This window comes from Anolis carolinensis, unplaced genomic scaffold (assembly GCF_035594765.1).
Source record: "Anolis carolinensis isolate JA03-04 unplaced genomic scaffold, rAnoCar3.1.pri scaffold_7, whole genome shotgun sequence".
Classification (NCBI taxonomy): Eukaryota; Metazoa; Chordata; class Lepidosauria; order Squamata; family Dactyloidae; genus Anolis; species Anolis carolinensis.
This window is the reverse complement of record NW_026943818.1, coordinates 40,461,714-40,487,445: the sequence shown is the minus strand read 5'-3', so window position 1 is coordinate 40,487,445 and position 25,732 is coordinate 40,461,714. Positions and strand designations below refer to the sequence as shown.

Below are 25,732 nucleotides of genomic sequence, written 5' to 3'. Positions count from 1 at the left end.
AGTAATTACTACATAGCATTACTTCTTATTGAACTACTTTTTCTGTCAAATTTGTGGTTAAACATGATGTTTTGGTGCTTAATTTGTAAAATCATAACCTCATTTGATGTTTAATAGGCTTTTCCTTAATTCCTCATTATCCAATGTATTCACTTATCCAACGTTCTGTCGGCCCGTTTATGTTGGATAAGTGAGACTCTACTGTACTTTGTTCATTTTTAATTCCAAAACGTAATCTACTTTCTGGATAACCCTTGTATAAGGTGATTAGGGATGGCACTGAATTTCGTTGTACGACATACAATAATAGAGTGTCAAAGTATTTTCAGCGCAGCAGTAGTTGGATGGAAGCAGTGGAGCGCAGAACGAAGAGACATTCAGAGACGTTGGTAAAACTATTTACAAAGTTTTCCTGTATGCAGCAGTCTAGGATCTGGGCCCATAACCAATTGTCAAAGTATTTTCAGCGCAGCAGTGGTTGGATGGAAGCAGTGGAGCGCAGGACGAAGAGACATTCAGAGACGTTGGTAAAACTATTTACAACGTTTTCCTGTATGCAGCAGCAATCAACACAGACAGACTTGCAGACGACAGATGAACACAAGACTGTTCTGTTCTCCAACAAAACTTGACTCGAACTCTAAGCAGACAGAACTCAACTGAACTGACGCAATCGTTATGCACAAACACTTGTGTCTGGATACTCCCTAGTTCCAGCCACACATCAAGGTCTTCATAGCTTCTTGGTAATTAACTCTTTCCACATTATGGTACAATCTTGCCTCCAACAGACGATACAAGCATGGCAGAAATTGCATTTAAACACTATCAATACACAAATCCCACATTAACATAAAAGTTCCCCTGTTCTGGTTTCCCAGGATGTGTATGAAGTTTCCCCTTCCTGGATGAAGGTCACGGCATCAAACAAGGCTCAGGAGACCCAAGGGGTTTTTGAACTATCCCGATGTAATGGCTGGGGAGGGGGCTCCCAACTTGATCCTTTCCCTCCCACCCCCAAACCCCTCGCAAGTACTAGCAAAACAACCCCAAACTCAATGGCGGAGATCTATTAACTCGTACCTGGAAGGGCCCGTCGGCCGCCTGGAGCTGGATGTGGCACTTGCTGGGCGAGTACCAGCTGCTGATGGAGAGGTAGTTGGGCAGGTACTGGTCTCTGGCCGGCTTCCCGTCGAGGGCAATGACCTTGGTCTCAAGAAAGGGAGGAAGGCTGGACACTCATTCTGGCCACACCTCGGCAGCCCCCCACTCCCGCCCTACCGCCCCGTCCATCACCGGGCATCAGGAAGTGTCAGAGTAATAGCAGCGCAGCAGTAGTTGGATGGAAGCAGTGGAACGCAGAACGAAGAGACACTCAGAGACGTGGGTAAAACTATATACAAAGTACCAGACAAACAGGCTTGCAGACAATAAACACAGGACTCTCACTCTAGGCAGACAGAACTCAACAGAACTGACGCAATCAATAAGCACAAACACTTGTGTCTGGATACTCCCCAGTTCCAGCCACACATCAAGGCCAACACAGCTTCTCAGCAATTCTTTACAGACTATGTGACACTCTGGATGATGCAATCAGTATGCAATACAAACCAAGACACAAATTGCATTTAAACACTACCAATGCACAAATCCCACATTAACTGGAAGGACATGCAATTTCCTTCTACAAGGCTTTCTGTGGGCCCATGCCAGCGCCCCCAAGGCAGGGGCGGCTTAACCTATAAGCTGGGCAAGCAACTGCGGGTGGCGCAAAATCCACTAGGGGCGCTGTTGACTCCACCACAGCCAGCTTGAGTCTTTCAGTTTATTGATAAAGAATTGCAAAACTTAATAAAAAGCTGTAAAGAAAGTGTCATGATCTCCAATCTGTGACATCTCTGGTTGGCTGACAAAGAACAGATGCCAGCCATAAAACCTCAATTACCCTCTGGTATGTGAGAGCCCCTATATAAATGGGCTACAGAGAAGATTCTGGTATTCTGTACAATAAAACCTGTTGGAATCTACCAGCGTGTGTCTTGGACAGGCCAGCCATAAAACCTCAATTACCCTCTGGTATGTGAGAGCCCCTATATATGTGGACCAAAGAGAAGGTTCTGGTATTCGGTACATTAAAATCTGTTGGAATCTACCAGCGTGTCTTGGTGCTCTTTCCTCTGGAAGACTGACCCACAGCACAACTGGGAGCAGAGAACCCGACAGAAAGCAATAATCCAATTGAGAGTGCAATCCATCAAACACAGTTCAAAGTGTCCGTACATAAAAGTACAGAGTCCCAAGAATAGCAAGGCATTCCGAAGAAACCAGAAAAACGTGAGCTTCGAAAGTATAATCTAAACACAGAGATGAGGCATGAACCGAAACTAAGCAAGAGCTGAATCTCCAACAGCGATGTTGCTCTGACGGAAATCTCTCCCAATTACATCTCCTTTAAACCCTCCTTGCAAGCTAGAAACACATTCCTCTGGGCTCTATCTCCCCCACGCTTGCCTCCAATTCTCACGGAGCGTCTGGGACCCGATCTCAACTTCAGCCTGGAATCCCTGAATAACACGAATTGCTCCGGCATTCACAGCCATTGAGAAAGAGGGACCTGGAAAAGCTTCTCAGCTGCAAAGCTCCTTGGACTTAAGACAACCAAAGACTGTAATGTATACTTTCCTTTCCCTCTTTGAAACTTCCAGCTTATTGGGATAACCTTTTGTGAACAATAAAACCAGTTTGGAGTTATCTACAGTGTTTTGGTCCTTGGGAGTTCCAGTTTCTCTAAAGGAGGGCAAGAAGCAATCCCCTGGGGAAAGATGTCACGTCCATGCTGCTTTCGCTAAGAGTTGTAGCCCCAGGCGCAATGGCACATTCATCATCAGACAGAATCACAACAACCGAGGCCTGGCCCTCGGCGCTCAGCTCAGAGTGCTCAGCCTCAGCCTAGAAGGGAAGGGGGAGGAGCTGCCTGAATGACGGGCAGACCCTGGATGTCCGTCATTCAGGTGGCTCCACCCCCTTACCTTCCCTTCCTGGCTGAGTGCTCTGAGGTCTCGGCGCTGAACCGGGATGCAGAGGGGATGCGTAGCTGGCCCAGCTGGGGGGCGGGACACACACCAAAATACTGTTTGCTTCTGCTTGAACATTACCTAGAGCCGGCCCTGCCCCATGGGCACCCCGGAGGCCCCGCCCTCCCCTCCCACCCAATGCCAGGAGGGTCCTTCACCCACCTCCAGCCAGACGTACTGGGCAACAGCGGGAATGGACGGGATCTCGAACTCCACCAGGCCGCCGCGGGAGACCAGCTCGCTGGTATAAATGTTGTCCTTGGGAGCCAGCTCCGCTTTGATCCGAATGGTCACTCCGTCGGCAGGACTCCCGTCAGGATAGGTGACCTCCACCTGGAGAGAGAGAGAGAGAGAGAGAGAGAGAGAGAGAGAGAAAGTCATGAAACAAAGGGAGTGTCCTAGAAGAGAATGAGAACAAAGAGACTTTTGGGGGAAAAAATGGCGATCATAACCTTATTGAAAAGGAAAAACGATGACATCTCCATATGGCAAATGTGAATCTTCACGAACATCTTATGAAAAGCCCTAGCCAAGAAAAGGCATGACCTTGTTAGAAGTCAACCATCTGAACAAGTGATGTTCGTAAGCATTCATGTAATGGCACACAGGTAACTCCGCTCTTAGACTGAAGAACCATGTCTTTGAACTGCCAGGGACAAAGACACGTCGCTACAAACATATATTTGGCTAGCAGAGTTTTAAAGATGTTTCTTTGAAGCTGAAATTGAAATTGCAGTTGTAGTTGCCCAAAACATATACTCTCCCTTGAAACCTCTTAGTTTAAAATACACTCAGAGATTAAAAACAAATCTTCTTTAGAAAAAGGACTCACCTTGTTTACTCACAAACATCTTTTATTAATTCGGCACACAGGCACATGTCTTATTCAAGTTCAATTATAGATCGGATGTTGTGAACACAGGGCATCATTCTTAATTGTTCTGTCTCCCAGGGGCTTGATTGGTATTTTTTCATAGTTGTAGGAAATAGCACCTGTTTGCATTTTTTCCAGGGTTGCTGCAGACTCAGCAGCACTCTGATAGTTAACCATTAGCAGAGCTTGTAGCCAGCTCAGTATTGCTGCTGAAAGCTTGCAAAGAATCTTTTTGTTCTGGAGACCGCCCCTTTTCCTGGGGATGAAATCTCCATTTTGAGAAGCCTTTTGCCTTCTAGACAGAAGAGAAAAAACTCAGATGTGCTTGTGTGGTCAAGCTAGGCCAGCTCAGACAAGCCATCGTAAGTACTGAACATGTCAATTTGTATTTTAGAATGTTTTTATGAATGTTGATGTAAATTAATAATTTTTAATCTGATTTATGTGTACTGTATAATTTTTTATATGTGTGTTTATTGTAAGCCGCCCTGAGTCCCCTCTCGGGTAAGAAGGGCGGGATATAAATGTTGTAATTGTAATAATACTGACCTCTTGCCTATAAAACTTGTGCTGAGTTCAGATAGGGGAGAACCTGCTCTTTCCAAGATAGCAACTCAGCACTGGGGCAAAGAATATCCCAGGATTTCTTTGCCATTGGAAGAAGCTCTAATTACTTCGTCTCCAAGATAGCTTTGAGCTTATTTAGTGAAAGACCTGCTCTTTTTGATATAGCAGCTCAGGGCTAGGGTAGAGAGGATCTCAGGATCTCTTCGCCTTTGGAAGAAGTTAACCCAGCAACTAAGGGGAAAGGCAAGAAAGGAACGTCTGCAAGGTTTTATAAGTTGACTATTTGTATTTGTAACCTCAACAATTTGTGCCAAGTCTGCCAAGTTTTTCCCTAACAGTGACCTGGCAGAGAATGAGAGCAAAGAGAGTTGGTTGTAGCAAATTACTCAGTTCAAGATGGACAGGTGTCACGGCCCACTCACCTTCCCCTTGTAGGGCAAGCCAGGCTTGAACTGCTTCCGGGTGTCTTTGGTGTACTTGATGTCGACGAGCTGCTTCTGGACGGCGGTGGAGTCGTCAAACGTGACCTGCCGGCTCCCGTCGGCACTGGTCACGGAGGCCCACATGCTGACCACACCTCTGAAATGCTCGGGCACATCGGCGGGCATCATGTCCTTAACACACACCTCGAAATCTGCAGAGCCGTCAATCTGGAAAGGAAGAGGAGGCGGAGAGCATCATCGAGGGCGTCGGGAACACAACAGACGAATCTTATCAGTAGAGTTACATGTTTGGTAGGATACGTTTTTATAAAAACACTAGCTGTGCCCGGCCACACGTTGCTGTGGCAAAGTGGTGGTGGTATTGGTTAAAAATTATTGTGTAATTTTTATTTGTATTTTTTTATTAATTTTATTGTAAGTTATCTTTTTATTTATTATATTTTATTATTTTCTTGTATTATTTTTAGTTATTTTCTGTTATTATAGTATTTTATTGTATTAATCTTTTAGTGTTTTTAATTATTTTTTAGTGTTTTTTATTATTTTATTGGGTTGCTAGGAGACCAAGTTGGAGGAGCTTAGCCTTCTAACTGGCAGCAATTGGATAAAAGCAATTATTCCTCTCCCTCTAATTAGGACTTTATTTTTCTTTTCTTTTTGTTGTATCAACCTAGAGGCATGGATGATGGGTTGTGTTGTCAAATTTCGAGGTTGGGGGGCCTGTACTTTTGTTGTTTTGTGAATAGCCGTGATGCCATCACTCTTTTATATATATAGATTTTTCAAACAATAACAAAAATCTGTTCCTGGTTTGAAAATGTTAGGGTGCTACTCACTTCAGCCGTTTTGAGGACGGGGTGCCCTGTCTCGTGCCGATAATATCCCACGCCGTTCACAGTCATGTTGACGGTCAGCCGCCCCACCACGGGTTTCCCAAACGTGTACCTGATGACAGAAGAACCATATATGTCTTTTAGAGAAATGCGTTTTCATATGTATCTTTTATAGAACTACATTTCAACATGTGTGTTTATAGAATTTTCACAATGTTTGTTTTGACTGCTGTGAGCCACCTCAAGCCACAAGGAGAGGGAGGTACAAAATACCATTATTATTATTATTATTATTTTATTATGACACAGCAAACAAGATAGATATGCTGGATTTCGTATCACAAACTCCCAAGTCGAACACTTCCCAAGTGTCTAGGACTGTGTGATGTATTATTATTATTATTATTATTATTATTATTATTATTATTATTATGACACAGCAAACAAGAGAGACATGCTGGGTTTTGTATCACAAAATCACAAGTCGAACACTTCCCAAGTGTCTAGGACTGTGTGATGTATTATTATTATTATTATTATTATTATTATTATTATTATTATTATTATTATTATGACACAGCAAACAAGAGAGACATGCTGGGTTTTGTATCACAAAATCACAAGTCGAACACTTCCCAAGTGTCTAGGACTGTGTGATGTATTATTATTATTATTATTATTATTATTATTATTATTATTAGGACACAGCAAACAAGATAGATATACTGGATTTCGTTTCACAAAATCACAAGTCGAACACTTCCCAAGTGTCTAGGACTGTGTGATGTATTTTCGGATGATGCTGCAGATCCCCGTCGGGTGGCCTTTTGCAGCTGGCAGATCGTAATTTTGTCAATGTCTATTGTTTCCAAATGCTGGCTGAGATCTTTTGGCACGGCACCCAATGTGCCGATCACCACCGGGACCACCTGCACTGGTTTCTGCCAGAGTCTTTGAAGTTCAATCTTGAGGTCCTGAGAGCGGCTGAGTTTTTCCTGTTGTTTTTCGTCAATGTGATTGTCACCTGGGATGGCGACATCAAGGATCCAAACCTTTTTCTTTTCCACAACTGTGATGTCTGGTGTGTTGTGTTCCAGAACTTTGTCAGTCTGGATTCAGAAGTCCCACAGTATCTTTGCGTGCTCATTTTCCAAGACTTTTGCAGGTTTGTGATCCCACCAGTTCTGTGCTGCTGGGAGGTGGGACTTGAGGCATAAGTTCCAATGGATCCTTTGGTCCACATAGTTGTGCCTCTGTTTGTAGTCTGTCTGTGCGATTTTCTTACAGCAGCTGAGGATATGATTCATGGTTTCGTCGGTTTCCTTGCACAGTCTGCATTTTGGGTCATCAGCTGATTTTTCGATCTTGGCCTGAATGGCCTTTGTCCTGATGTCTTGCTCCTGGGCTGCAAGGATCAGGCCTTCTGTCTCCTTCTTCAGGGTCCCATTCGTGAGCCAGAGCCAGGTCTTCTATTATTATTATTATTATTATTATTATTATTATTATTATTATTATTACTGGCCTTTGTCCTGATGTCTTGCTCCTGGGCTGCAAGGATCAGGCCTTCTGTCTCCTTCTTCAGGGCCCCATTCGTGAGCCAGAGCCAGGTCTTCTATTATTATTATTATTATTATTATTATTATTATTATTATTATTATTAATTGCCTTTGTCCTGATGTCTTGCTCCTGGGCTGCAAGGATCAGGCCTTCCGTCTCCTTCTTCAGGGTCCCATTTGTGAGCCAGAGCCAGGTCTTCTATTATTATTATTATTATTATTATTATTATTATTATTATTAATTGCCTTTGTCCTGATGTCTTGCTCCTGGGCTGCAAGGATCAGGCCTTCTGTCTCCTTCTTCAGGGTCCCATTCGTGAGCCAGAGCCAGGTCTTCTATTATTATTATTATTATTATTATTATTATTAATGGCCTTTGTCCTGATGTCTTGCTCCTGGGCTGCAAGGATCAGGCCTTCTGTCTCCTTCTTCAGGGTCCCATTCGTGAGCCAGAGCCAGGTCTTCTCCTTATCAGCTTTTCCTTCAATTTTGTCAAGGAACTTTCCATGCAGAGTTTTGTTGTGCCAGCTGTCAGCTCTAGTTTGTAGTGCGGTTTTCTTGTACTGGTTTTTTTTGTCTGCTGTGCTTTGAGGAGTTTCTGATTTTTGACTTCAACCAAAGCAGGTTGAATAATTAATAATTATTACATTATTATTATTATTATTATTATTATTATTATTATTATTATATTAATTTTGTCAAAGGCTTGTCATGGCTGGAATCACTGTGTTTCTGTGAGGTTTCCAGGCTGTCTGGCCATGTTCCAGTGCAAACCATGAAAATGAACAAAATATGGCTCCCAGTAAGGAAAGGGAAAGGAAACGAAAAGAAGGAGGAGAAAGAAAGGGAAAAGATGAGAAGAGAAGAACAAGAAAAGAATGGAAGGGAAGAGAAAGGAAGGAAACTAAAGGAAAGGAAGGAAGAGAGAATAAAGGAAGATATGAGAAAGGAAGTACAAGAAAGGAAACAAAGGGAAGAGAAGAGAAAGGAAAGGAATAGAAAGGAAAGGAAGAGAAAGTAAGGAAGGCAAAAGAAGGGAAGGGATGAGAAAGTAAGGGTGAGAAAGGAAAGCAAAGGACGAGAAAGGAAGGACGAGAAAGGAAGGACGAGAAAGGAAGGACGAGAAAGGAAAGACAAAGGTTTCAGTGTACACACAATGCAAGGTCTGTCAAGGGTGGCCCGACAACTGAGCCCTCCCAGCGCCTTTCACCTGGCCGTAACCGTTGCTTTCTCGCAGACGTCAAAGTCCCGGATGTAGGGAGGGGAGACAATCCGGAGCTCAAACTTGGGTAAAACTAAAGCGGAGAGAAGAGGGGAGAAAGGTGGAAACAGGCTGTTTTGAAACAGGAAACAACAGGAAAGTTACTATTTTTTTCCCTTCAAAAACAAGGCAGTTTACTCCTAGACACCATTCCAGAATATTAAGGCCTGCAATGACTAACTGCCTGCTTGCTGAACTGTAATTAAAAGTTGCTAACGAGACCCAAAATATTAAGGCCTGCAATGACTAACCACCTGCTTGCTGAACTGTAATTAGAATGAGCGACTCCTTTCCTATTCCTATGAATGCCTTCCTAGGCTTTTCCAGTGTGCATTCAAACAACCAATGACACGACAATTACTTTCTCTTTTATCTGGTTATTATGGTGGTACATTGTATTCTGTGTTTTAATTTGTTTATTTTACTCAATCGTTGAATTGATACTGTTTTTAGCTATTTATACTGTTTGTAACTTGTCATAGTTTGTTTTTGTTTTTGGCCCCATGTTAGTCGCCCTGAGTCCCTTCGGGGAGATGGAGGCGGGAGAGAAAAATAAAGTATTATTATTACTATTATTATTATTTCTGTCTCTACTCCTCACACCCTGTTTGCTACTATCTCCTCCCCCATTTGATTGATGAAGTAATGTGATCTCTTTGAGGTATGAGATAACTTCCTCCCTATTGGTATTAAGATGGGGCCTAGGCTTTGACCACATGGTCGGCCTCCGTTTTCTGTCTCTTCTGCCTTTTGTCTCATAGATTCCCAACAGTTTTTGAAATCCAGTTAAAATCCATAAAAACATAACAACCTCCAAAACGGGCTCTTTGTTGTCCCACCAGCCGTGTCCCTTTGACAAGAGTGCCTAGCCGACCGCAATCCTGCAAACTCACCATATTTCTGGACTTCAAATGACTTGTTGTACTTGTGCCCTTGCATTTCGGCAAAGATCAGCCATTCCCCGAACACCGGCTGGTCGGACAAAGGGAAGCTCATGTTCAGGACGCCTGCCAGGGAGAGGGAGGGAAGCAAGACAGTGCACTCAGCATCCGCACACAACGTGGGATCCAGGGAACGAGCCACTCTTTCTCCCCATGCATTCAGGGAGAGGGGTATCCCGCTGGCACCGTCCCGACACCTACCGCAACAAACGGGCTTGAGGTTGTTCCACTCTATCATCCGAGACCCTCGAGGATCCTGAAAAGAGAGGCAGATGCTAGAAATAACAACAACAACAACTCTCTGTGGCTGTTAGAAATAAAATAATAATAATAACAAAAATGATGATGATAATAATAATAATAATAATAATAATAATAATAATAATAATAATAATAATATCTGCCTAGAGGTTCAGGGGGCAGAGGACTCTTACAAGTAAAACAAGCAGTCAAAGAAGAAGAACATGTCCTGGCAGAAGATGTAAAGCAAAGTGAAGAAGCTGCTTTGATTGAAGTCAAAAATCAGAAACTCCTCAAAGCACAGCAGACAAAAAACCAGTACGCCTCAAGTCCCACCTCCCAGCAGCAAAGAACTGGTGGGATCACAAACCTGCAAAAGTCTTGGAAAATGAGCAGGCAAAGATACTGTGGGACTTCCGAATCCAGACTGACAAAGTTCTGGAACACAACACACCAGACATCACAGTTGTGGAAAAGAAAAAGGTTTGGATCATTGATGTTGCCATCCCAGGTGACAGTCGCATTGACGAAAAACAACAGGAAAAACTCAGCCGCTCTCAGGACCTCAAGATTGAACTTCAAAGACTCTGGCAGAAACCAGTGCAGGTGGTCCTGGTGGTGATGGGCACACTGGGTGCCGTGCCAAAAGATCTCAGCCGGCATTTGGAAACAACAGACATGGACAAAATCACGATCTGCCAACTGCAAAAGGCCACCCGACTGGGATCTGCACACATCATCCGAAAATACATCACACAGTCCTAGACACTTGGGAAGTGTTCGACTTGTGATTTTGTGATATGAAATCCAGCATATCTGTCTTGTTTGCTGTGTCATAAAATAATAATAATAATAATAATAATAATAATAATAATAATAATAACAACAACAATAACAGCTCTCTGTGGCTGCTAGAAATAAAATAATAACAATAACAATAATAACAGCTCCTCTCTGCGGCTGCTAGAAATAAAACAACAACAACAACAACAACCACTCCTCTCTGGTAGCTAGAAATAAAATAACAATAACAACAACAACAATAATAACTACTGTTGGTGGTGGCTAAAAACAAAAACAACAACAACAACTCCTCTGTGCAACTGCTGGAAATAAAACAACAACAATAGCAACTATTATCTCCTGCGGCTAGAAATAACAATAGCAGCAACAACAACAGCTCCAGTATGGCTGCTAGAAATAAAAAACAACAACAACAATAGCAACTACTCTCCTCTCTGTGGCTGCTAGAAATCAAACAACAACAACAACAGCAGCAGCAACAACAGCAACAACAACAACAGCAACAACAGCAACTACTCTCTGTGGCGGCTAGAAATAACAACATCCACAACAACTCCTTTATGTGGCTGCTAGAATTAAATCAACACCAACAACTACTACTACTACTACACTTGGTGGCAGCTAGAAACAACAACAGCAACTACAACAGCTCCTCTCTGCGCCTGTTAGAAATAAAACAGCAACAACAACAACAACAACACTACTCTCGGTGGCAGCTAGAAATAACAACAACAACAACAACAACAACAGCACTACTCTCGGTGGCAGCTAGGAACAATATAAACAACAACAAGAACAGTTCCTCTTTGTGCCTGCTGGTAATAAAACAACAACAATAACAACAACAACAACTACTACTACTCTTGGTGGCGGCTAGAAACAACAACCACAACAACCCGTCTATGTGGCTGCTAGAAATAAAACAACAACAACAACAATAGCAACTACTCTCGGTGGCAGCTAGAAATAATAATAATTATTAGGATTGTTAAATTTTTATTTCACAGCAGTCAAAAACACAAGCAGTGTGAAAATTCTAAAACACACATATTAAAACGTAGTTCTATAAAAGATACATTTTACTACATTAAACTACATATTGGAAATACATATTCCTGTGTCACACTCACCACCAGGTAGGCTTCGATCTGAAAGGAGAAAAAAAAAGAGAGAACAGATGAAAGAGAGAAAGAACAGCGTGTTGTCAAAGGCTTACATTTATTATTATTATTATTATTATTATTATTATTATTATTATTATTATTATTATTATTATTATTTCAGTCCCCTTGTAAGTTCAGACTAGAGATGGAAAGGCCTAGGAAAAAAAACCCAAAAAAATGGGGAATGGACAACAGGGGTTTCCCCGATTATTTTTGTTTTTTCCTGTTCTTTTCCAAAGCCATTTTTTCCCCGGAAAAGTTGAAAAGTGTATAGAATGTGTTATTTTCAAATCATAAATAATATATCTGTGACACGGTATTCAAACTATGCAACATGAAGACTTTAATGAAAGATTTGGGAGACTTTTTGTTTCTTTAAAAAAAATCTGGAAAAAATGACTTGGGGAAAAAAACTTGTTTTTTCCCCCAAGTTTTCTGAGGTTTTTTTCTAGGCCTTGCCATCTCTAGTTCAGACTAAAACTAGGAATAGATTCACCACCTGCACATCCAGCTACTAAAACGGAGAACTGCTCGTCTACCAAGGCCCTCTTTCAAGGAAGTAACAGGGAGCTGTGCGCCGTCAAGGTGAACCCATCCCGCCAAGAAGAGCCCGTCCCACCACCAAGGAGAGCCCGTCTTGCCAAGAAGAACCCGTCCCACCACCAAGGAGAGCCCGTCTTGCCAAGAAGAACCCGTCCCACCACCAAGAAGAACCCGTCTTGCCAAGAAGAACCCGTCCCACCACCAAGGAGAGCCCGTCTTGCCAAGAAGAACCCGTCCCACCACCAAGAAGAACCCGTCTTGCCAAGAAGAACCCGTCCCACCACCAAGGAGAGCCCGTCTTGCCAAGAAGAACCCGTCCCACCACCAAGAAGAACCCGTCTTGCCAAGAAGAACCCGTCCCACCACCAAGGAGAGCCCGTCTTGCCAAGAAGAACCCGTCCCACCACCAAGGAGAGCCCGTCTTGCCAAGAAGAACCCGTCCCACCACCAAGAAGAACCCGTCTTGCCAAGAAGAACCCGTCCCACCACCAAGGAGAGCCCATCTTGCCAAGAAGAACCCGTCCCACCACCAAGAAGAACCCGTCTTGCCAAGAAGAACCCGTCCCACCACCAAGGAGAGCCCGTCTTGCCAAGAAGAACCCGTCCCACCACCAAGAAGAACCCGTCTTGCCAAGAAGAACCCGTCCCACCACCAAGGAGAGCCCGTCTTGCCAAGAAGAACCCGTCCCACCACCAAGGAGAGCCCGTCTTGCCAAGAAGAACCCGTCCCACCACCAAGAAGAACCCGTCTTGCCAAGAAGAACCCGTCCCACCACCAAGGAGAGCCCGTCTTGCCAAGAAGAACCCGTCCCACCACCAAGAAGAACCCGTCTTGCCAAGAAGAACCCGTCCCACCACCAAGGAGAGCCCGTCTTGCCAAGAAGAACCCGTCCCACCACCAAGAAGAACCCGTCTTGCCAAGAAGAACCCGTCCCACCACCAAGGAGAGCCCGTCTTGCCAAGAAGAACCCGTCCCACCACCAAGAAGAACCCGTCTTGCCAAGAAGAACCCGTCCCACCACCAAGGAGAGCCCGTCTTGCCAAGAAGAACCCGTCCCACCACCAAGAAGAACCCGTCTTGCCAAGAAGAACCCGTCCCACCACCAAGGAGAGCCTGTCCCTTCAAGAAGAGCCCATTCTGCCACCAAGGAGAGCCCATCTCGCTAAGGAGAACCCGTCCCGCCACCAAGAAGAGCCTGTCCCAACACCAAGGAGAGCCTGTCTTGCCAAGAAGAACCCGCCCGCTACCAAGGAGAGCCTGTCCCGCCAAGGAGAACCCATCCCTCCAAGAAGAGCCCGTCCCACCACCAAGGAGAGCCCATCCTGCCAAGAAGAGCCCATCCTGCCACCAAGGAGAGCCCGTACTGCCAAGGAGAACCCGTCCCTCCAAGAAGAGCCCATCCTGCCACCAAGGAGAGCCCGTCTTGCCAAGGAGAACCCGTCCCACCACCAAGAAGAGCTTGTCCTGTCAAGGAGAACCCGTCCCACCACCAAGGAGAGCCTGTCCTGCCAAGAAGAACCCATTCCACCACCAAGGAGAGCCCGTACTGCCAAGAAGAACCCGTCCCACCACCAAGAAGACCCTGTCCCGCCATCAAGGAGAGCCCGTCTCGCTAAGAACCTAACCAACCACCAAGGAGAGCCTGTCCTGCCAAGAAGAACCCGTCCCGCCACCAATGAGAGCCCATCCCGCCAAGGAGAGCCTGTCCCGCCACCAAGAAGAGCTTGTCCTGCCAAGGAGAACCTGTCCCTCCAAGAAGAGCCCGTCCCGCCACAAAGGAGAGCCCGTCTCGCCAAGGAGAACCCATTCCACCACCAAGGAGAGCCTGTCCTGCCAAGGAGAACCCATCCCACCACCAAGGAGAACCCGCCCCTCCAAGAAGACCCCATCCCACCACCAAGGAGAACCCGTCCCGCCAAAAAGAACCCGTTTCGCTACCAAGGAGAACCCGTCCTGCCAAGAAGAGCCTGTCCCACCACCAAGGAGAACCCGCCCCTCCAAGAAGACCCCATCCCACCACCAAGGAGAACCCGTCCCACCACCAAGGAGAACCCGTCCCACCACCAAGGAGAACCTGTCCCGCCAAGAAGAACCCATTCCACCACCAAGGAGAACCCATCCCACCACCAAGAAGAACCCGTCCCACCAACAAGCAGAACCCGTCCCGCCAAGTAGAACCCGTCCCACCACCAAGAAGAGCTTGTCCCACTAAGAAGAGCCTGTCCCGCCACCAAGGAGAGCCTGTCCCGCCAAGGAGAACCCGTCCCACCACCAAGGAGAACCCATCCCACCACCAAGGAGAACCCGCCCCTCCAAGAAGAGCCCATCCCACCACCAAGGAGAACCCGTCCCACCACCAAGGAGAACCCGTCCCGCCAAGTAGAACCCGTCCCACCACCAAGAAGAGCTTGTCCCACTAAGAAGAGCCTGTCCCGCCACCAAGGAGAGCCTGTCCCGCCAAGGAGAACCCGTCCCACCACCAAGGAGAACCCATCCCACCACCAAGGAGAACCCGCCCCTCCAAGAAGAGCCCATCCCACCACCAAGGAGAACCCGTCCCACCACCAAGGAGAACCCGTCCCGCCAAGTAGAACCCGTCCCACCACCAAGAAGAGCTTTACCCACTAAGGAGAGCCTGTCCCGCCACCAAGGAGAGCCTGTCCCGCCAAGGAGAACCCGTCCCACCACCAAGGAGAACCCGTCCCACCACCAAGGAGAACCCGTCCCACCACCAAGGAGAACCCGTCCCGCCAAGTAGAACCCGTCCCACCACCAAGAAGAGCTTTACCCACTAAGGAGAGCCTGTCCCGCCACCAAGGAGAGCCTGTCCCGCCAAAGAGAACCCGTCCCACCACCAAGGAGAACCCATCCCACCACCAAGAAGAGCTTTACCCACTAAGGAGAGCCTGTCCCGCCACCAAGGAGAGCCTGTCCCGCCAAGGAGAACCCGTCCCACCACCAAGGAGAACCCATCCCACCACCAAGAAGAGCTTTACCCACTAAGGAGAGCCTGTCCCGCCACCAAGGAGAGCCTGTCCCGCCAAGGAGAACCCGTCCCACCACCAAGGAGAACCCGTCCCACCACCAAGGAGAACCCGTCCCACCACCAAGGAGAACCCGTCCCGCCAAGTAGAACCCGTCCCACCACCAAGAAGAGCTTTACCCACTAAGGAGAGCCTGTCCCGCCACCAAGGAGAGCCTGTCCCGCCAAAGAGAACCCGTCCCACCACCAAGGAGAACCCATCCCACCACCAAGAAGAGCTTTACCCACTAAGGAGAGCCTGTCCCGCCACCAAGGAGAGCCTGTCCCGCCAAGGAGAACCCGTCCCACCACCAAGGAGAACCCGTCCCACCACCAAGGAGAACCCGTCCCACCACCAAGGAGAACCCGTCCCGCCAAGTAGAACCCGTCCCACCACCAAGAAGAGCTTTACCCACTAAGGAGAGCCTGTCCCGCCACCAAGGAGAGCCTGTCCCGCCAAAGAGAACCCGTCCCACCACCAAGGAGAACCCATCCCACCACCAAGAAGAGCTTTACCCACTAAGGAGAGCCTGTCCCGCCACCAAGGAGAGCCTGTCCCGCCAAGGAGAACCCGTCCCACCACCAAGGAGAACCCATCCCACCACCAAGAAGAGCTTTACCCACTAAGGAGAGCCTGTCCCGCCACCAAGGAGAGCCTGTCCCGCCAAGGAGAACCCGTCCCACCACCAAGGAGAACCCGTCCCACCACCAAGGAGAACCCGTCCCACCACCAAGGAGAACCCGTCCCGCCAAGTAGAACCCGTCCCACCACCAAGAAGAGCTTTACCCACTAAGGAGAGCCTGTCCCGCCACCAAGGAGAGCCTGTCCCGCCAAGGAGAACCCGTCCCACCACCAAGGAGAACCCATCCCACCACCAAGAAGAGCTTTACCCACTAAGGAGAGCCTGTCCCGCCACCAAGGAGAGCCTGTCCCGCCAAGGAGAACCCGTCCCACCACCAAGGAGAACCCGTCCCACCACCAAGGAGAACCCGTCCCACCACCAAGGAGAACCCGTCCCGCCAAGTAGAACCCGTCCCACCACCAAGAAGAGCTTTACCCACTAAGGAGAGCCTGTCCCGCCACCAAGGAGAGCCTGTCCCGCCAAAGAGAACCCGTCCCACCACCAAGGAGAACCCATCCCACCACCAAGAAGAGCTTTACCCACTAAGGAGAGCCTGTCCCGCCACCAAGGAGAGCCTGTCCCGCCAAGGAGAACCCGTCCCACCACCAAGGAGAACCCGTCCCACCACCAAGGAGAACCCGTCCCACCACCAAGGAGAACCCGTCCCACCACCAAGGAGAACCCGTCCCGCCAAGTAGAACCCGTCCCACCACCAAGAAGAGCTTTACCCACTAAGGAGAGCCTGTCCCGCCACCAAGGAGAGCCTGTCCCGCCAAGGAGAACCCGTCCCACCACCAAGGAGAACCCATCCCACCACCAAGGAGAACCCGCCCCTCCAAGAAGAGCCCATCCCACCACCAAGGAGAACCCGTCCCACCACCAAGGAGAACCCGTCCCGCCAAGTAGAACCCGTCCCACCACCAAGAAGAGCTTTACCCACTAAGGAGAGCCTGTCCCGCCACCAAGGAGAGCCTGTCCCGCCAAAGAGAACCCGTCCCACCACCAAGGAGAACCCATCCCACCACCAAGAAGAGCTTTACCCACTAAGGAGAGCCTGTCCCGCCACCAAGGAGAGCCTGTCCCGCCAAGGAGAACCCGTCCCACCACCAAGGAGAACCCGTCCCACCACCAAGGAGAACCCGTCCCACCACCAAGGAGAACCCGTCCCACCACCAAGGAGAACCCGTCCCGCCAAGTAGAACCCGTCCCACCACCAAGAAGAGCTTTACCCACTAAGGAGAGCCTGTCCCGCCACCAAGGAGAGCCTGTCCCGCCAAGGAGAACCCGTCCCACCACCAAGGAGAGCCTCACCCTCTCGTTGACTGGCCTCAAGTCTGGGCTGACTGCAAACAGGTTGATCAGCACTTGGATAGAAAAGGAAGAAGTGTCAGCAAAGTGTCAACAAGGAGCAGTAAGGCCGCCCCCCACCGCCCTCACCGCCCCCCCGCTCGCTGTGCCCACCTTTCTGCTTCGGCCGGTAGATGGGTTTGTCTGTCTGGATGAAGACGGAGGCCCCTTTGCTGTCCACTGTGATGGTGGTGTGGTTGTAGAAGATGTAGCCCTCCTCGGCCAAGTGCCGGTTGCCCCAGACCTTCAAGTGCGCTTGACCCCGGAGCCCCGCCGGCACCTAGGAAAATATTCTATTTTATTTTAGAGCATTTTTATTCCGCTCTTCTCACCCTGAAGTGGACTCAGGGCAGATACCAAGTCTTATGACTTATACTCGTAGTAGATTAAAACCTGAATGCAGAGTGTCATTGTTTGGAAACAGAACGCTCTGTTATAGTTATGCCTATAGTTATAGGCATAACATCTTTTCAATATATATTATTTGAGGTTTATTCACACTGTGTTTAATGTATTAAGAGAACAGCTTGTAAGCCACTGTATGTTCCCAATAGGTTCCACGATATCTATTAGGCATGTCCAATCGATGAAAAAAATGTTTCAATTCTCGTTTCTAAAGTAGGGGGCGCGGGCGCTTCGATATAGAAAGTATTTCCGATTTTTTCACCCAAAAATTTCGGATATTTCTGGAAATTCATAATGATTCTAAATGTTTCTAAAATGGCGCAATCGCTACACACCGGGCTTGTATGGCAATCTTCCATGTGGACGCAGAGGATGTTAGCCCCCACCTTTGCGTCCATCATGGAAGCTTCTGATTGGCCAGGGAGCGGCAGCCATGTTAATATATAAAAATATATTTTAAAAATTTTTTTTGGGGGGGGGGGGAATTAACGAAACATTAAGAGACAATTAGAGAATGGGCCAACATTGGTTCGAATTACATTGCTGGTTGCGCTGTGAGACAATGTCTCGGAACGCGTATCAAAAAGTGAGAACAATCCGAAATAATTCCGATATACGATTCAAGACGATTTTCTGGACATGTCTAATATCTATGGAAGATGTTACTCTTCATTGATTACATTCTTGAATCGTTTGAACTAAATAACAAATGAAAGTAGCATGTATTAATATGAGCCAATTTTACTAGGCCAGAAAACATTTTGTGCAATGGTATTAATGTTACCCAATACTAGCAGACCCTACCACCAGACGAAGACTATAGGTCAGTGATGCTCAACCTATGACACGCGTGTCAGCACTGACACGCCTAGCCATTTTGCTGACACACTGCTGCATGCAGATTTATTGGATGACTGTGGCCAAATTTGGTGTGATTTGGTCCAGTGGTTTTGTTGTTTACACCATTATGCACATTACATTTATATATATATACTAGCTGTGCCCGGCCATGTGTTGCTGTGGCTAGGATTTAATTTTTCTTTTATTTTGTTGTATGAACGTAGAGGCGTGGATGAGAGGTTGTGCTGTCAACTTTTGAGGTTGTGGGGCATTTAGTTTAGTTGTTTTGTCCAGTGCCGTGATTCCATTACCCTTTTATATATATAGATACTAGCTGTGCCCTGCCACGCGTTGCTGTGGCCAATTGGAATTGCAGTGAGTAGACTCGCTGCTTGTAAGCCTGGGAGCAGGTGCAGATGGAGCGTTCCAGTTTTTGGGGTTTTTTTGGCCCCATGGAGGTTGGGGTGTCTAGTTTGTTTGTAAGAATGTAGAGACGTGGATGAGGGGTTGTGTTGTCAATTTTCTAGGTTGGGGGGCCTTTAGTTTTGTTGTTTTGCCCGGTGGAGCGATGCCATTCTCCTTTTATATATATAGATATTATATCATTCTATTATTATTCTATTATTATTGTAGTATATTATCATTTTATTACCATTATATTATTACTAGCTGTGCCCGGCCACGCGTTGCTGCGGCAAAGTGGTGGTGGTATTGGTTAAAAATTGTTGTGTAATTTTTATTTGACGTTATTTGTATTTTTTAATTAATTTTATTGTAAGTTATCTTTTTATTTATTATATTTTATTATTTTCTTGTATAATTTTTAGTTATTTTTAGTTATTATGGTATTTTATTGTATTAATTTTTTAGTGTTTTAAATAATTTTTAGTGTTTTTTATTATTTTTTATTGGGTTGCTAGGAGACCAAGTTGGAGGAGCTTAGCCTTCTAACTGGCAGCAATTGGATAAAAGCAATTATTCCTCTCTCTCTAATTAGGACTTTATTTTTCTTTTCTTTTTGTTGTATCAACCTAGAGGCGTGGATGATGGGTTGTGTCATCAAATTTCGAGGTTGGGGGGCCTGTAGTTTTGTTGTTTTGTGGGTCGCCGTGATGCCATCACTCTTTTATATATATATAGAGTATATTATTTGTTATTCATGACTACATTGAAACTAGAATAGAGAGAAATCAGCGTGGAAACTGCAAGAGGTCCCATAGATTGTTGTTCAGTGGTTTTGGTCCAGTGGTTTTGTTGTTTACTCCATGGGAATTATGCACATTACATTATCATTATATCATTCTATTATTATTGTAGTATATTATCATATTATTACTATTATATTATTCGTTATTCATGACTACATTGAAACTAGAATAGAGAGAAATCAGCGTGGAAGCTGCAAGAGGTCCCATAGATTATTGTACATGGAAATAATGGTAGTAAATAGTTTTTGATTTATTGAAAACAGTTATATATTACAATTATATATTTTTGTTATTTAAACTATATATAAATTGTGAAATTATGTTTTTTTTTTCTCGAAGTGACACACCACCCAAGTCATTCTAGGTTTTTTTTGGTGAATTTTGACACACCAAGCGCCAAAGGTTGCCCATCATTGTCTTATTTACAGCAAAACAGGGTATGTCAGACCAGGCAGAGATGCTACTGAAACCCACAACTACTGGGGGAATTTCAACAGAAAGGGGAAAAAATCATGAAAATGAAAAAATATTGAAAAAACCCCACTAGAATCAAGATTGTGTCTAAGGAGCACCAACCATTCACATCTTGCACATCTTGCCCCATGGCCTTCTGTTCCCCCCGTTCTGCAACCCCGAAACAGTCTGTTGCGATGGCTCCGCTTACCTTCAGCTTGACGATTCCTTTACCTGCGGGAAAGAGGAGAAAAGAGCAGTCACAGCCTGCATCACTTCTCATTTGGGTTATAAACTAACTATGTCCGGCCACCCGTTGCTGTGGCATAGTCTGATGGTATGGAAAATAAAATAATGAGAAGCAGCCAGGCTTTGAAGCTGCAGTGCTACTCAAGCTGGGTAACAAACATATAGGTTGAATAGGGTTGTGTGTTTTCTGTTAATGTGGGATTTGTGTATTGATAGTGTTTAAATGCAATTTGTGCCATGCTTATATTGCAACTGATTGCATCATCCAGAACGTACCATAGTGTGGAAAGAGTTAATGGCCAAGAAGCTGTGATGATCCTGATGTGTGGCTGGAACTAGGGAGTATCCAGACACAAGTGTTTGGATTTGTGCCATGCTTGTATTGCAACTGATTGCATCATCTAGAATGTACCATAGTGTGGAAAGAGTTAATGGCCAAGAAGCTGTGATGATCCTGATGTGTGGCTGGAACTAGGGAGTATCCAGACACAAGTGTTTGGATTTGTGCCATGCTTGTATTGCAACTGATTGCATCATCCAGAATGTACCATAGTGTGGAAAGAGTTAATGGCCAAGAAGCTATGATGATCCTGATGTGTGGCTGGAACTAGGGAGTATCCAGACACAAGTGTTTGGATTTGTGCCATGCTTGTATTGCAACTGATTGCATCATCCAGAATGTACCATAGTGTGGAAAGATTTAATGGCCAAGAAGCTATGATGATCCTGATGTGTGGCTGGAACTAGGGAGTATCCAGACACAAGTGTTTGGATTTGTGCCATGCTTGTATTGCAACTGATTGCATCATCCAGAATGTACCATAGTGTGGAAAGAGTTAATGGCCAAGAAGCTAGGATGACCTTGATGTGTGGCTGGAACTAGGGAGTATCCAGACACAAGTGTTTGGATTTGTGCCATGCTTGTATTGCAACTGATTGCATCATCTAGAATGTACCATAGTGTGGAAAGAGTTAATGGCCAAGAAGCTAGGATGACCTTGATGTGTGGCTGGAACTAGGGAGTATCCAGACACTAGTGTTTGGATTTGTGCCATGCCTGTATTGCAACTGATTGCATCATCCAGAATGTACCATAGTGTGGGAAGAGTTAATTGCCAAGAAGCGATGATGTCCTTGATGCGTGGCTGGAACTAGGGAGTATCCAGACACAAGTGTTTGTGCATAACGATTGCATCAGTTCAGTTCAGTTGAGTTCTGTCTGTCTCTGAGTGTCTCTTCGTTCTGCGCTCCACTGCTTCCATCCAACTACTGCTGCACTGCAAATACTCTGACATTTTCCGGGCTGTATGGCCATGTTCCAGAAGCATTCTCTCCTGATGTTTCACCCACATCTGTGTCAGGCATCCTCAGAGGTTGTGTGGTCTGTTGGATACCAGGCAAGTGGGGTTTACATGTGTGTGTAAGGTCCAGGGTGGGATAAAGAACTCTTGTCTGTTGGGGGCAGGTGTGGATGTTGTAATTAATCAGCTTGATTAGCATTTGATGGCCGTGTGGCTTCTTCCTGCCAGGGGGAATCCTTTGTTGGGAGGTGTTAGCTGGCCCTGATTATGCATGTCCGGCCTTGACTCCATTATAAGCCGCCAGAGGCTTTTTCAGCTCAAAAAAAGGGGCGGAAAATTTCAGCTTATCTTCAAGTACATACGGTACTTACCTGTCCATTTCTTTCTCTGCCTTCCTCTATCATCTACATATCCATCCATCCACCAGAAACCTACCCAGAACCGTTCCGTGGCCTCGCGCCACCGCCTCCCCCTTGATGACCAGCTGGATCTGGACGGGAGTCTCCGCGACGGGGTTGAAAATGGTCACGCTGACAGACTCTTCCACGCCCGAGCGGAAGACGGAGGGCACGGCCACCAAGTAGCCCCTGGAGAGAAGGACGAGAGGAAGGAGGTATGAACGGTATGAATGGTATCAGCAGTAACCTGATGATGATGATGATGATGATGATGATGATGTTTGTTGGAAATGAAAGTTATGGACTTGTCAACATCAGGAGAGGAATTTTCCAGGGAGACTCATTGTCCCCTCTGCTTTTCATTATTGCCATGATCCCTCTGTCAACAATCTCACAAAAAACAAATCTCGGCTATCAAACATCTAAGAAATCTCACAAAATTTGGCATCTGATGTACATGGATGACCTGAAGCTGTACGGGAAAACGGAAACTGAAATAACATCTAAGAAATCTCACAAAATTTCACATCTGATGTACATGGATGACCTGAAGCTGTATGGGAAAACGGAAACTGAAATAACATCTAAGAAATCTCACAAAATTTGGCATCTGATGTACATGGATGACCTGAAGCTGTATGGGAAAACGCAAACTGAAATAACATCTAAGAAATCTCACAAAATTTCACATCTGATGTACATGGATGGCCTGAAGCTGTATGGGAAAACGGAAACTGAAATAACATCTAAGAATTCTCACAAAATTTCGCATCTGATGTACATGGATGGCCTGAAGCTGTATGGGAAAACGGAAACTGAAATAACATCTAAGAAATCTCACAAAATTTCACATCTGATGTACATGGATGGCCTGAAGCTGTATGGGAAAACGGAAACTGAAATAACATCTAAGAAATCTCACAAAATTTGGCATCTGATGTACATGGATGACCTGAAGCTGTACGGGAAAACGCAAACTGAAATAACATCTAAGAAATCTCACAAAATTTCACATCTGATGTACATGGATGACCTGAAGCTGTATGGGAAAACGCAAACTGAAATAACATCTAAGAAATCTCACAAAATTTCACATCTGATGTACATGGATGACCTGAAGCTGTATGGGAAAACGCAAACTGAAATAACATCTAAGAAATCTCACAAAATTTCACATCTGATGTACATGGATGACCTGAAGCTGTATGGGAAAACGCAAACTGAAATAACATCTAAGAAATCTCACAAAATTTCACATCTGATGTACATGGATGACCTGAAGCTGTATGGGAAAACGGAAACTGAAATAACATCTAAGAAATCTCACAAAATTTCGCACCTGATGTACATGGATGACCTGAAGCTGTATGGGAAAACGGAAACTGAAATAACATCTAAGAAATCTCACAAAATTTCACATCTGATGTACATGGATGACCTGAAGCTGTACGGGAAAACGCAAACTGAAATAACATCTAAGAATTCTCACAAAATTTCGCATCTGATGTACATGGATGACCTGAAGCTGTATGGGAAAACGGAAACTGAAATCCAGTCTCTGACCAACACTGTCCGAATTTTCAGCACTGATATCAGCATGGAGTTTGGTTTGGACAAATGTTCGACAGTGGCATCGAAGAAGGGAAAAATCATTGAAAGTGAGGGCATAAATATGCCCAATGGCCAAACAATAAAGTGTCACCAGCCAGAGACCTATAAATATCTGGGCATATTACAGCTGGACAACATCAAGCATGAACATGTGAAGACTGTGGTCAGCAAGGAATACACACAAAGGGTCAGAAAAATTCTCCAAAGCAAGCTCAATGGAGGCAACACCATCAAGGCCATAAACACCTGGTCCATACCTGTCATAAGATATACTGCAGGCATCATAAACTGGACACAGGCGGAACTGGACAATTTGGACAGAAAAACAAGAAAACTCATGACCATTCATCCTTCACTGCACCCTCGCAGTGATGTTGACCGGCTATATCTGCCTAGAAGATCAGGGGGCAGAGGACTCTTACAAGTCAAACAAGCCGTCAAAGAAGAAGAACATGCCCTGGCAGAATATGGAAAGCAAAGTGAAGAACCTGCTTTGATTGAAGTCAAACATCAGAAACTCCTCAAAGCACGGCAGACAAAAAACCACTACAAGAAAACCGCACTACAAACTAGAGCAGAATCACTACAAGAAAACCGCACTACAAACTAGAGCAGAATCACTACAAGAAAACTGCACTACAAACTAGAGCTGACAGCTGGCACAACAAAACATTGCATGGGAAGTTCCTTGACAAAATGGAAGGAAAAGCTGACAAGGAGAAGACCTGGCTCTGGCTCACGAATGGGACCCTGAAGAAGGAGACAGAAGGCCTGATCCTTGCAGCCCAGGAGCAAGACATCAGCACAAAGGCAATTAAGGCCAAGATCGAAAAATCAGCTGATGACCCAAAATGCAGACTCTGCAAGGAAACCAACGAAACCATTGATCATATCCTCAGCTGCTGTAAGAAAATCGCACAGACAGACTACAAACAGAGGCACAACTCTGTGGCCCAAATGATCCATTGGAACTTGTGCCTCAAGTCCCACCTCCCAGCAGCAAAGAACTGGTGGGATCACAAACCTGCAAAAGTCTTGGAAAATGAACACGCAAAGATACTGTGGGACTTCCGAATCCAGACTGACAAAGTTCTGGAACACAACACACCAGACATCACAGTTGTGGAAAAGAAAAAGGTTTGGATCATTGATGTCGCCATCCCAGGTGACAGTCGCATTGACGAAAAACAACAGGAAAAACTCAGCCGCTATCAGGACCTCAAGATTGAACTTCAAAGACTCTGGCAGAAACCAGTGCAGGTGGTCCCGGTGGTGATGGGCACATTGGGTGCCGTGCCAAAATATCTCAGCCGGCATTTGGAAACAATAGACATTGACAAAATTACGATCTGCCAACTGCAAAAGGCCACCCGACTGGGATCTGCATGCATCATCCGAAAATACATCAGAACATTGGATAATCGAATATGTTGGATAATAAAGCCTAATAAACGTCAAATTAGGTTATGATTTTACAAATGAAGCACCAAAACATCATGTTTTACAACAAATTGACAGGAAAAGCAGTTCGATACACAGTAACATCATGTAGCAATTACTGTATCTACGAATTTAGCACCAAAACATCGCAATATATTGAAAACATTGGCTACAAAAACATTGGCTACAAAAACATTGGCTACAAAAAAAGGCAGACTGCGTTGGATAATACAGAACATTGGATGTGCAAAGGTTGGATAAGGGAGACTACTGTATTTTTCTATCATTTTATCTATCTGTTTCTTCCTTTCTATCTTCCTCTCTATCTTTCCATCAATCTATTTATCTTTCCATCAATCTATTTATCTTTCCATCAATCTATTTATCTTTCCATCAATCTATTTATCTTTCCATCAATCTATTTATCTTTCCATCAATCTATTTATCTTTCCATCAATCTATTTATCTTTCCATCAATCTATTTATCTTTCCATCAATCTATTTATCTTTCCATCAATGTATCTTTCCATCA

The 25,732-nt window shown here is 45.4% G+C and overlaps 1 protein-coding gene across 2 annotated transcripts in view; it reads right to left on the bottom strand.

The window, feature by feature from the left end:
* Nucleotides 1-25,732, bottom strand: part of cpamd8 (C3 and PZP like alpha-2-macroglobulin domain containing 8) — an 81,662-nt gene that overhangs the window by 51,842 nt on the left and 4,088 nt on the right. Inside the window, exons 2-13 of one of the 2 annotated variants that reach the window (XM_062960001.1) lie at nucleotides 22,187-22,338; nucleotides 20,413-20,435; nucleotides 17,410-17,575; nucleotides 17,260-17,312; nucleotides 11,727-11,744; nucleotides 9,754-9,808; nucleotides 9,505-9,618; nucleotides 8,561-8,645; nucleotides 5,798-5,906; nucleotides 4,941-5,168; nucleotides 3,240-3,410; nucleotides 1,084-1,212 (exon numbers count right to left, since the gene is read on the bottom strand). In XM_062960001.1, coding sequence (XP_062816071.1) covers nucleotides 1,084-1,212; nucleotides 3,240-3,410; nucleotides 4,941-5,168; nucleotides 5,798-5,906; nucleotides 8,561-8,645; nucleotides 9,505-9,618; nucleotides 9,754-9,808; nucleotides 11,727-11,744; nucleotides 17,260-17,312; nucleotides 17,410-17,575; nucleotides 20,413-20,435; nucleotides 22,187-22,338 — 1,303 coding nt within the window. Of the gene's footprint in view, nucleotides 1-1,083; nucleotides 1,213-3,239; nucleotides 3,411-4,940; nucleotides 5,169-5,797; nucleotides 5,907-8,560; nucleotides 8,646-9,504; nucleotides 9,619-9,753; nucleotides 9,809-11,726; nucleotides 11,745-17,259; nucleotides 17,313-17,409; nucleotides 17,576-20,324; nucleotides 20,346-20,412; nucleotides 20,436-22,186; nucleotides 22,339-25,732 lie in introns of those variants that run through there. The other variant, XM_062960002.1, reaches the window with a different exon arrangement.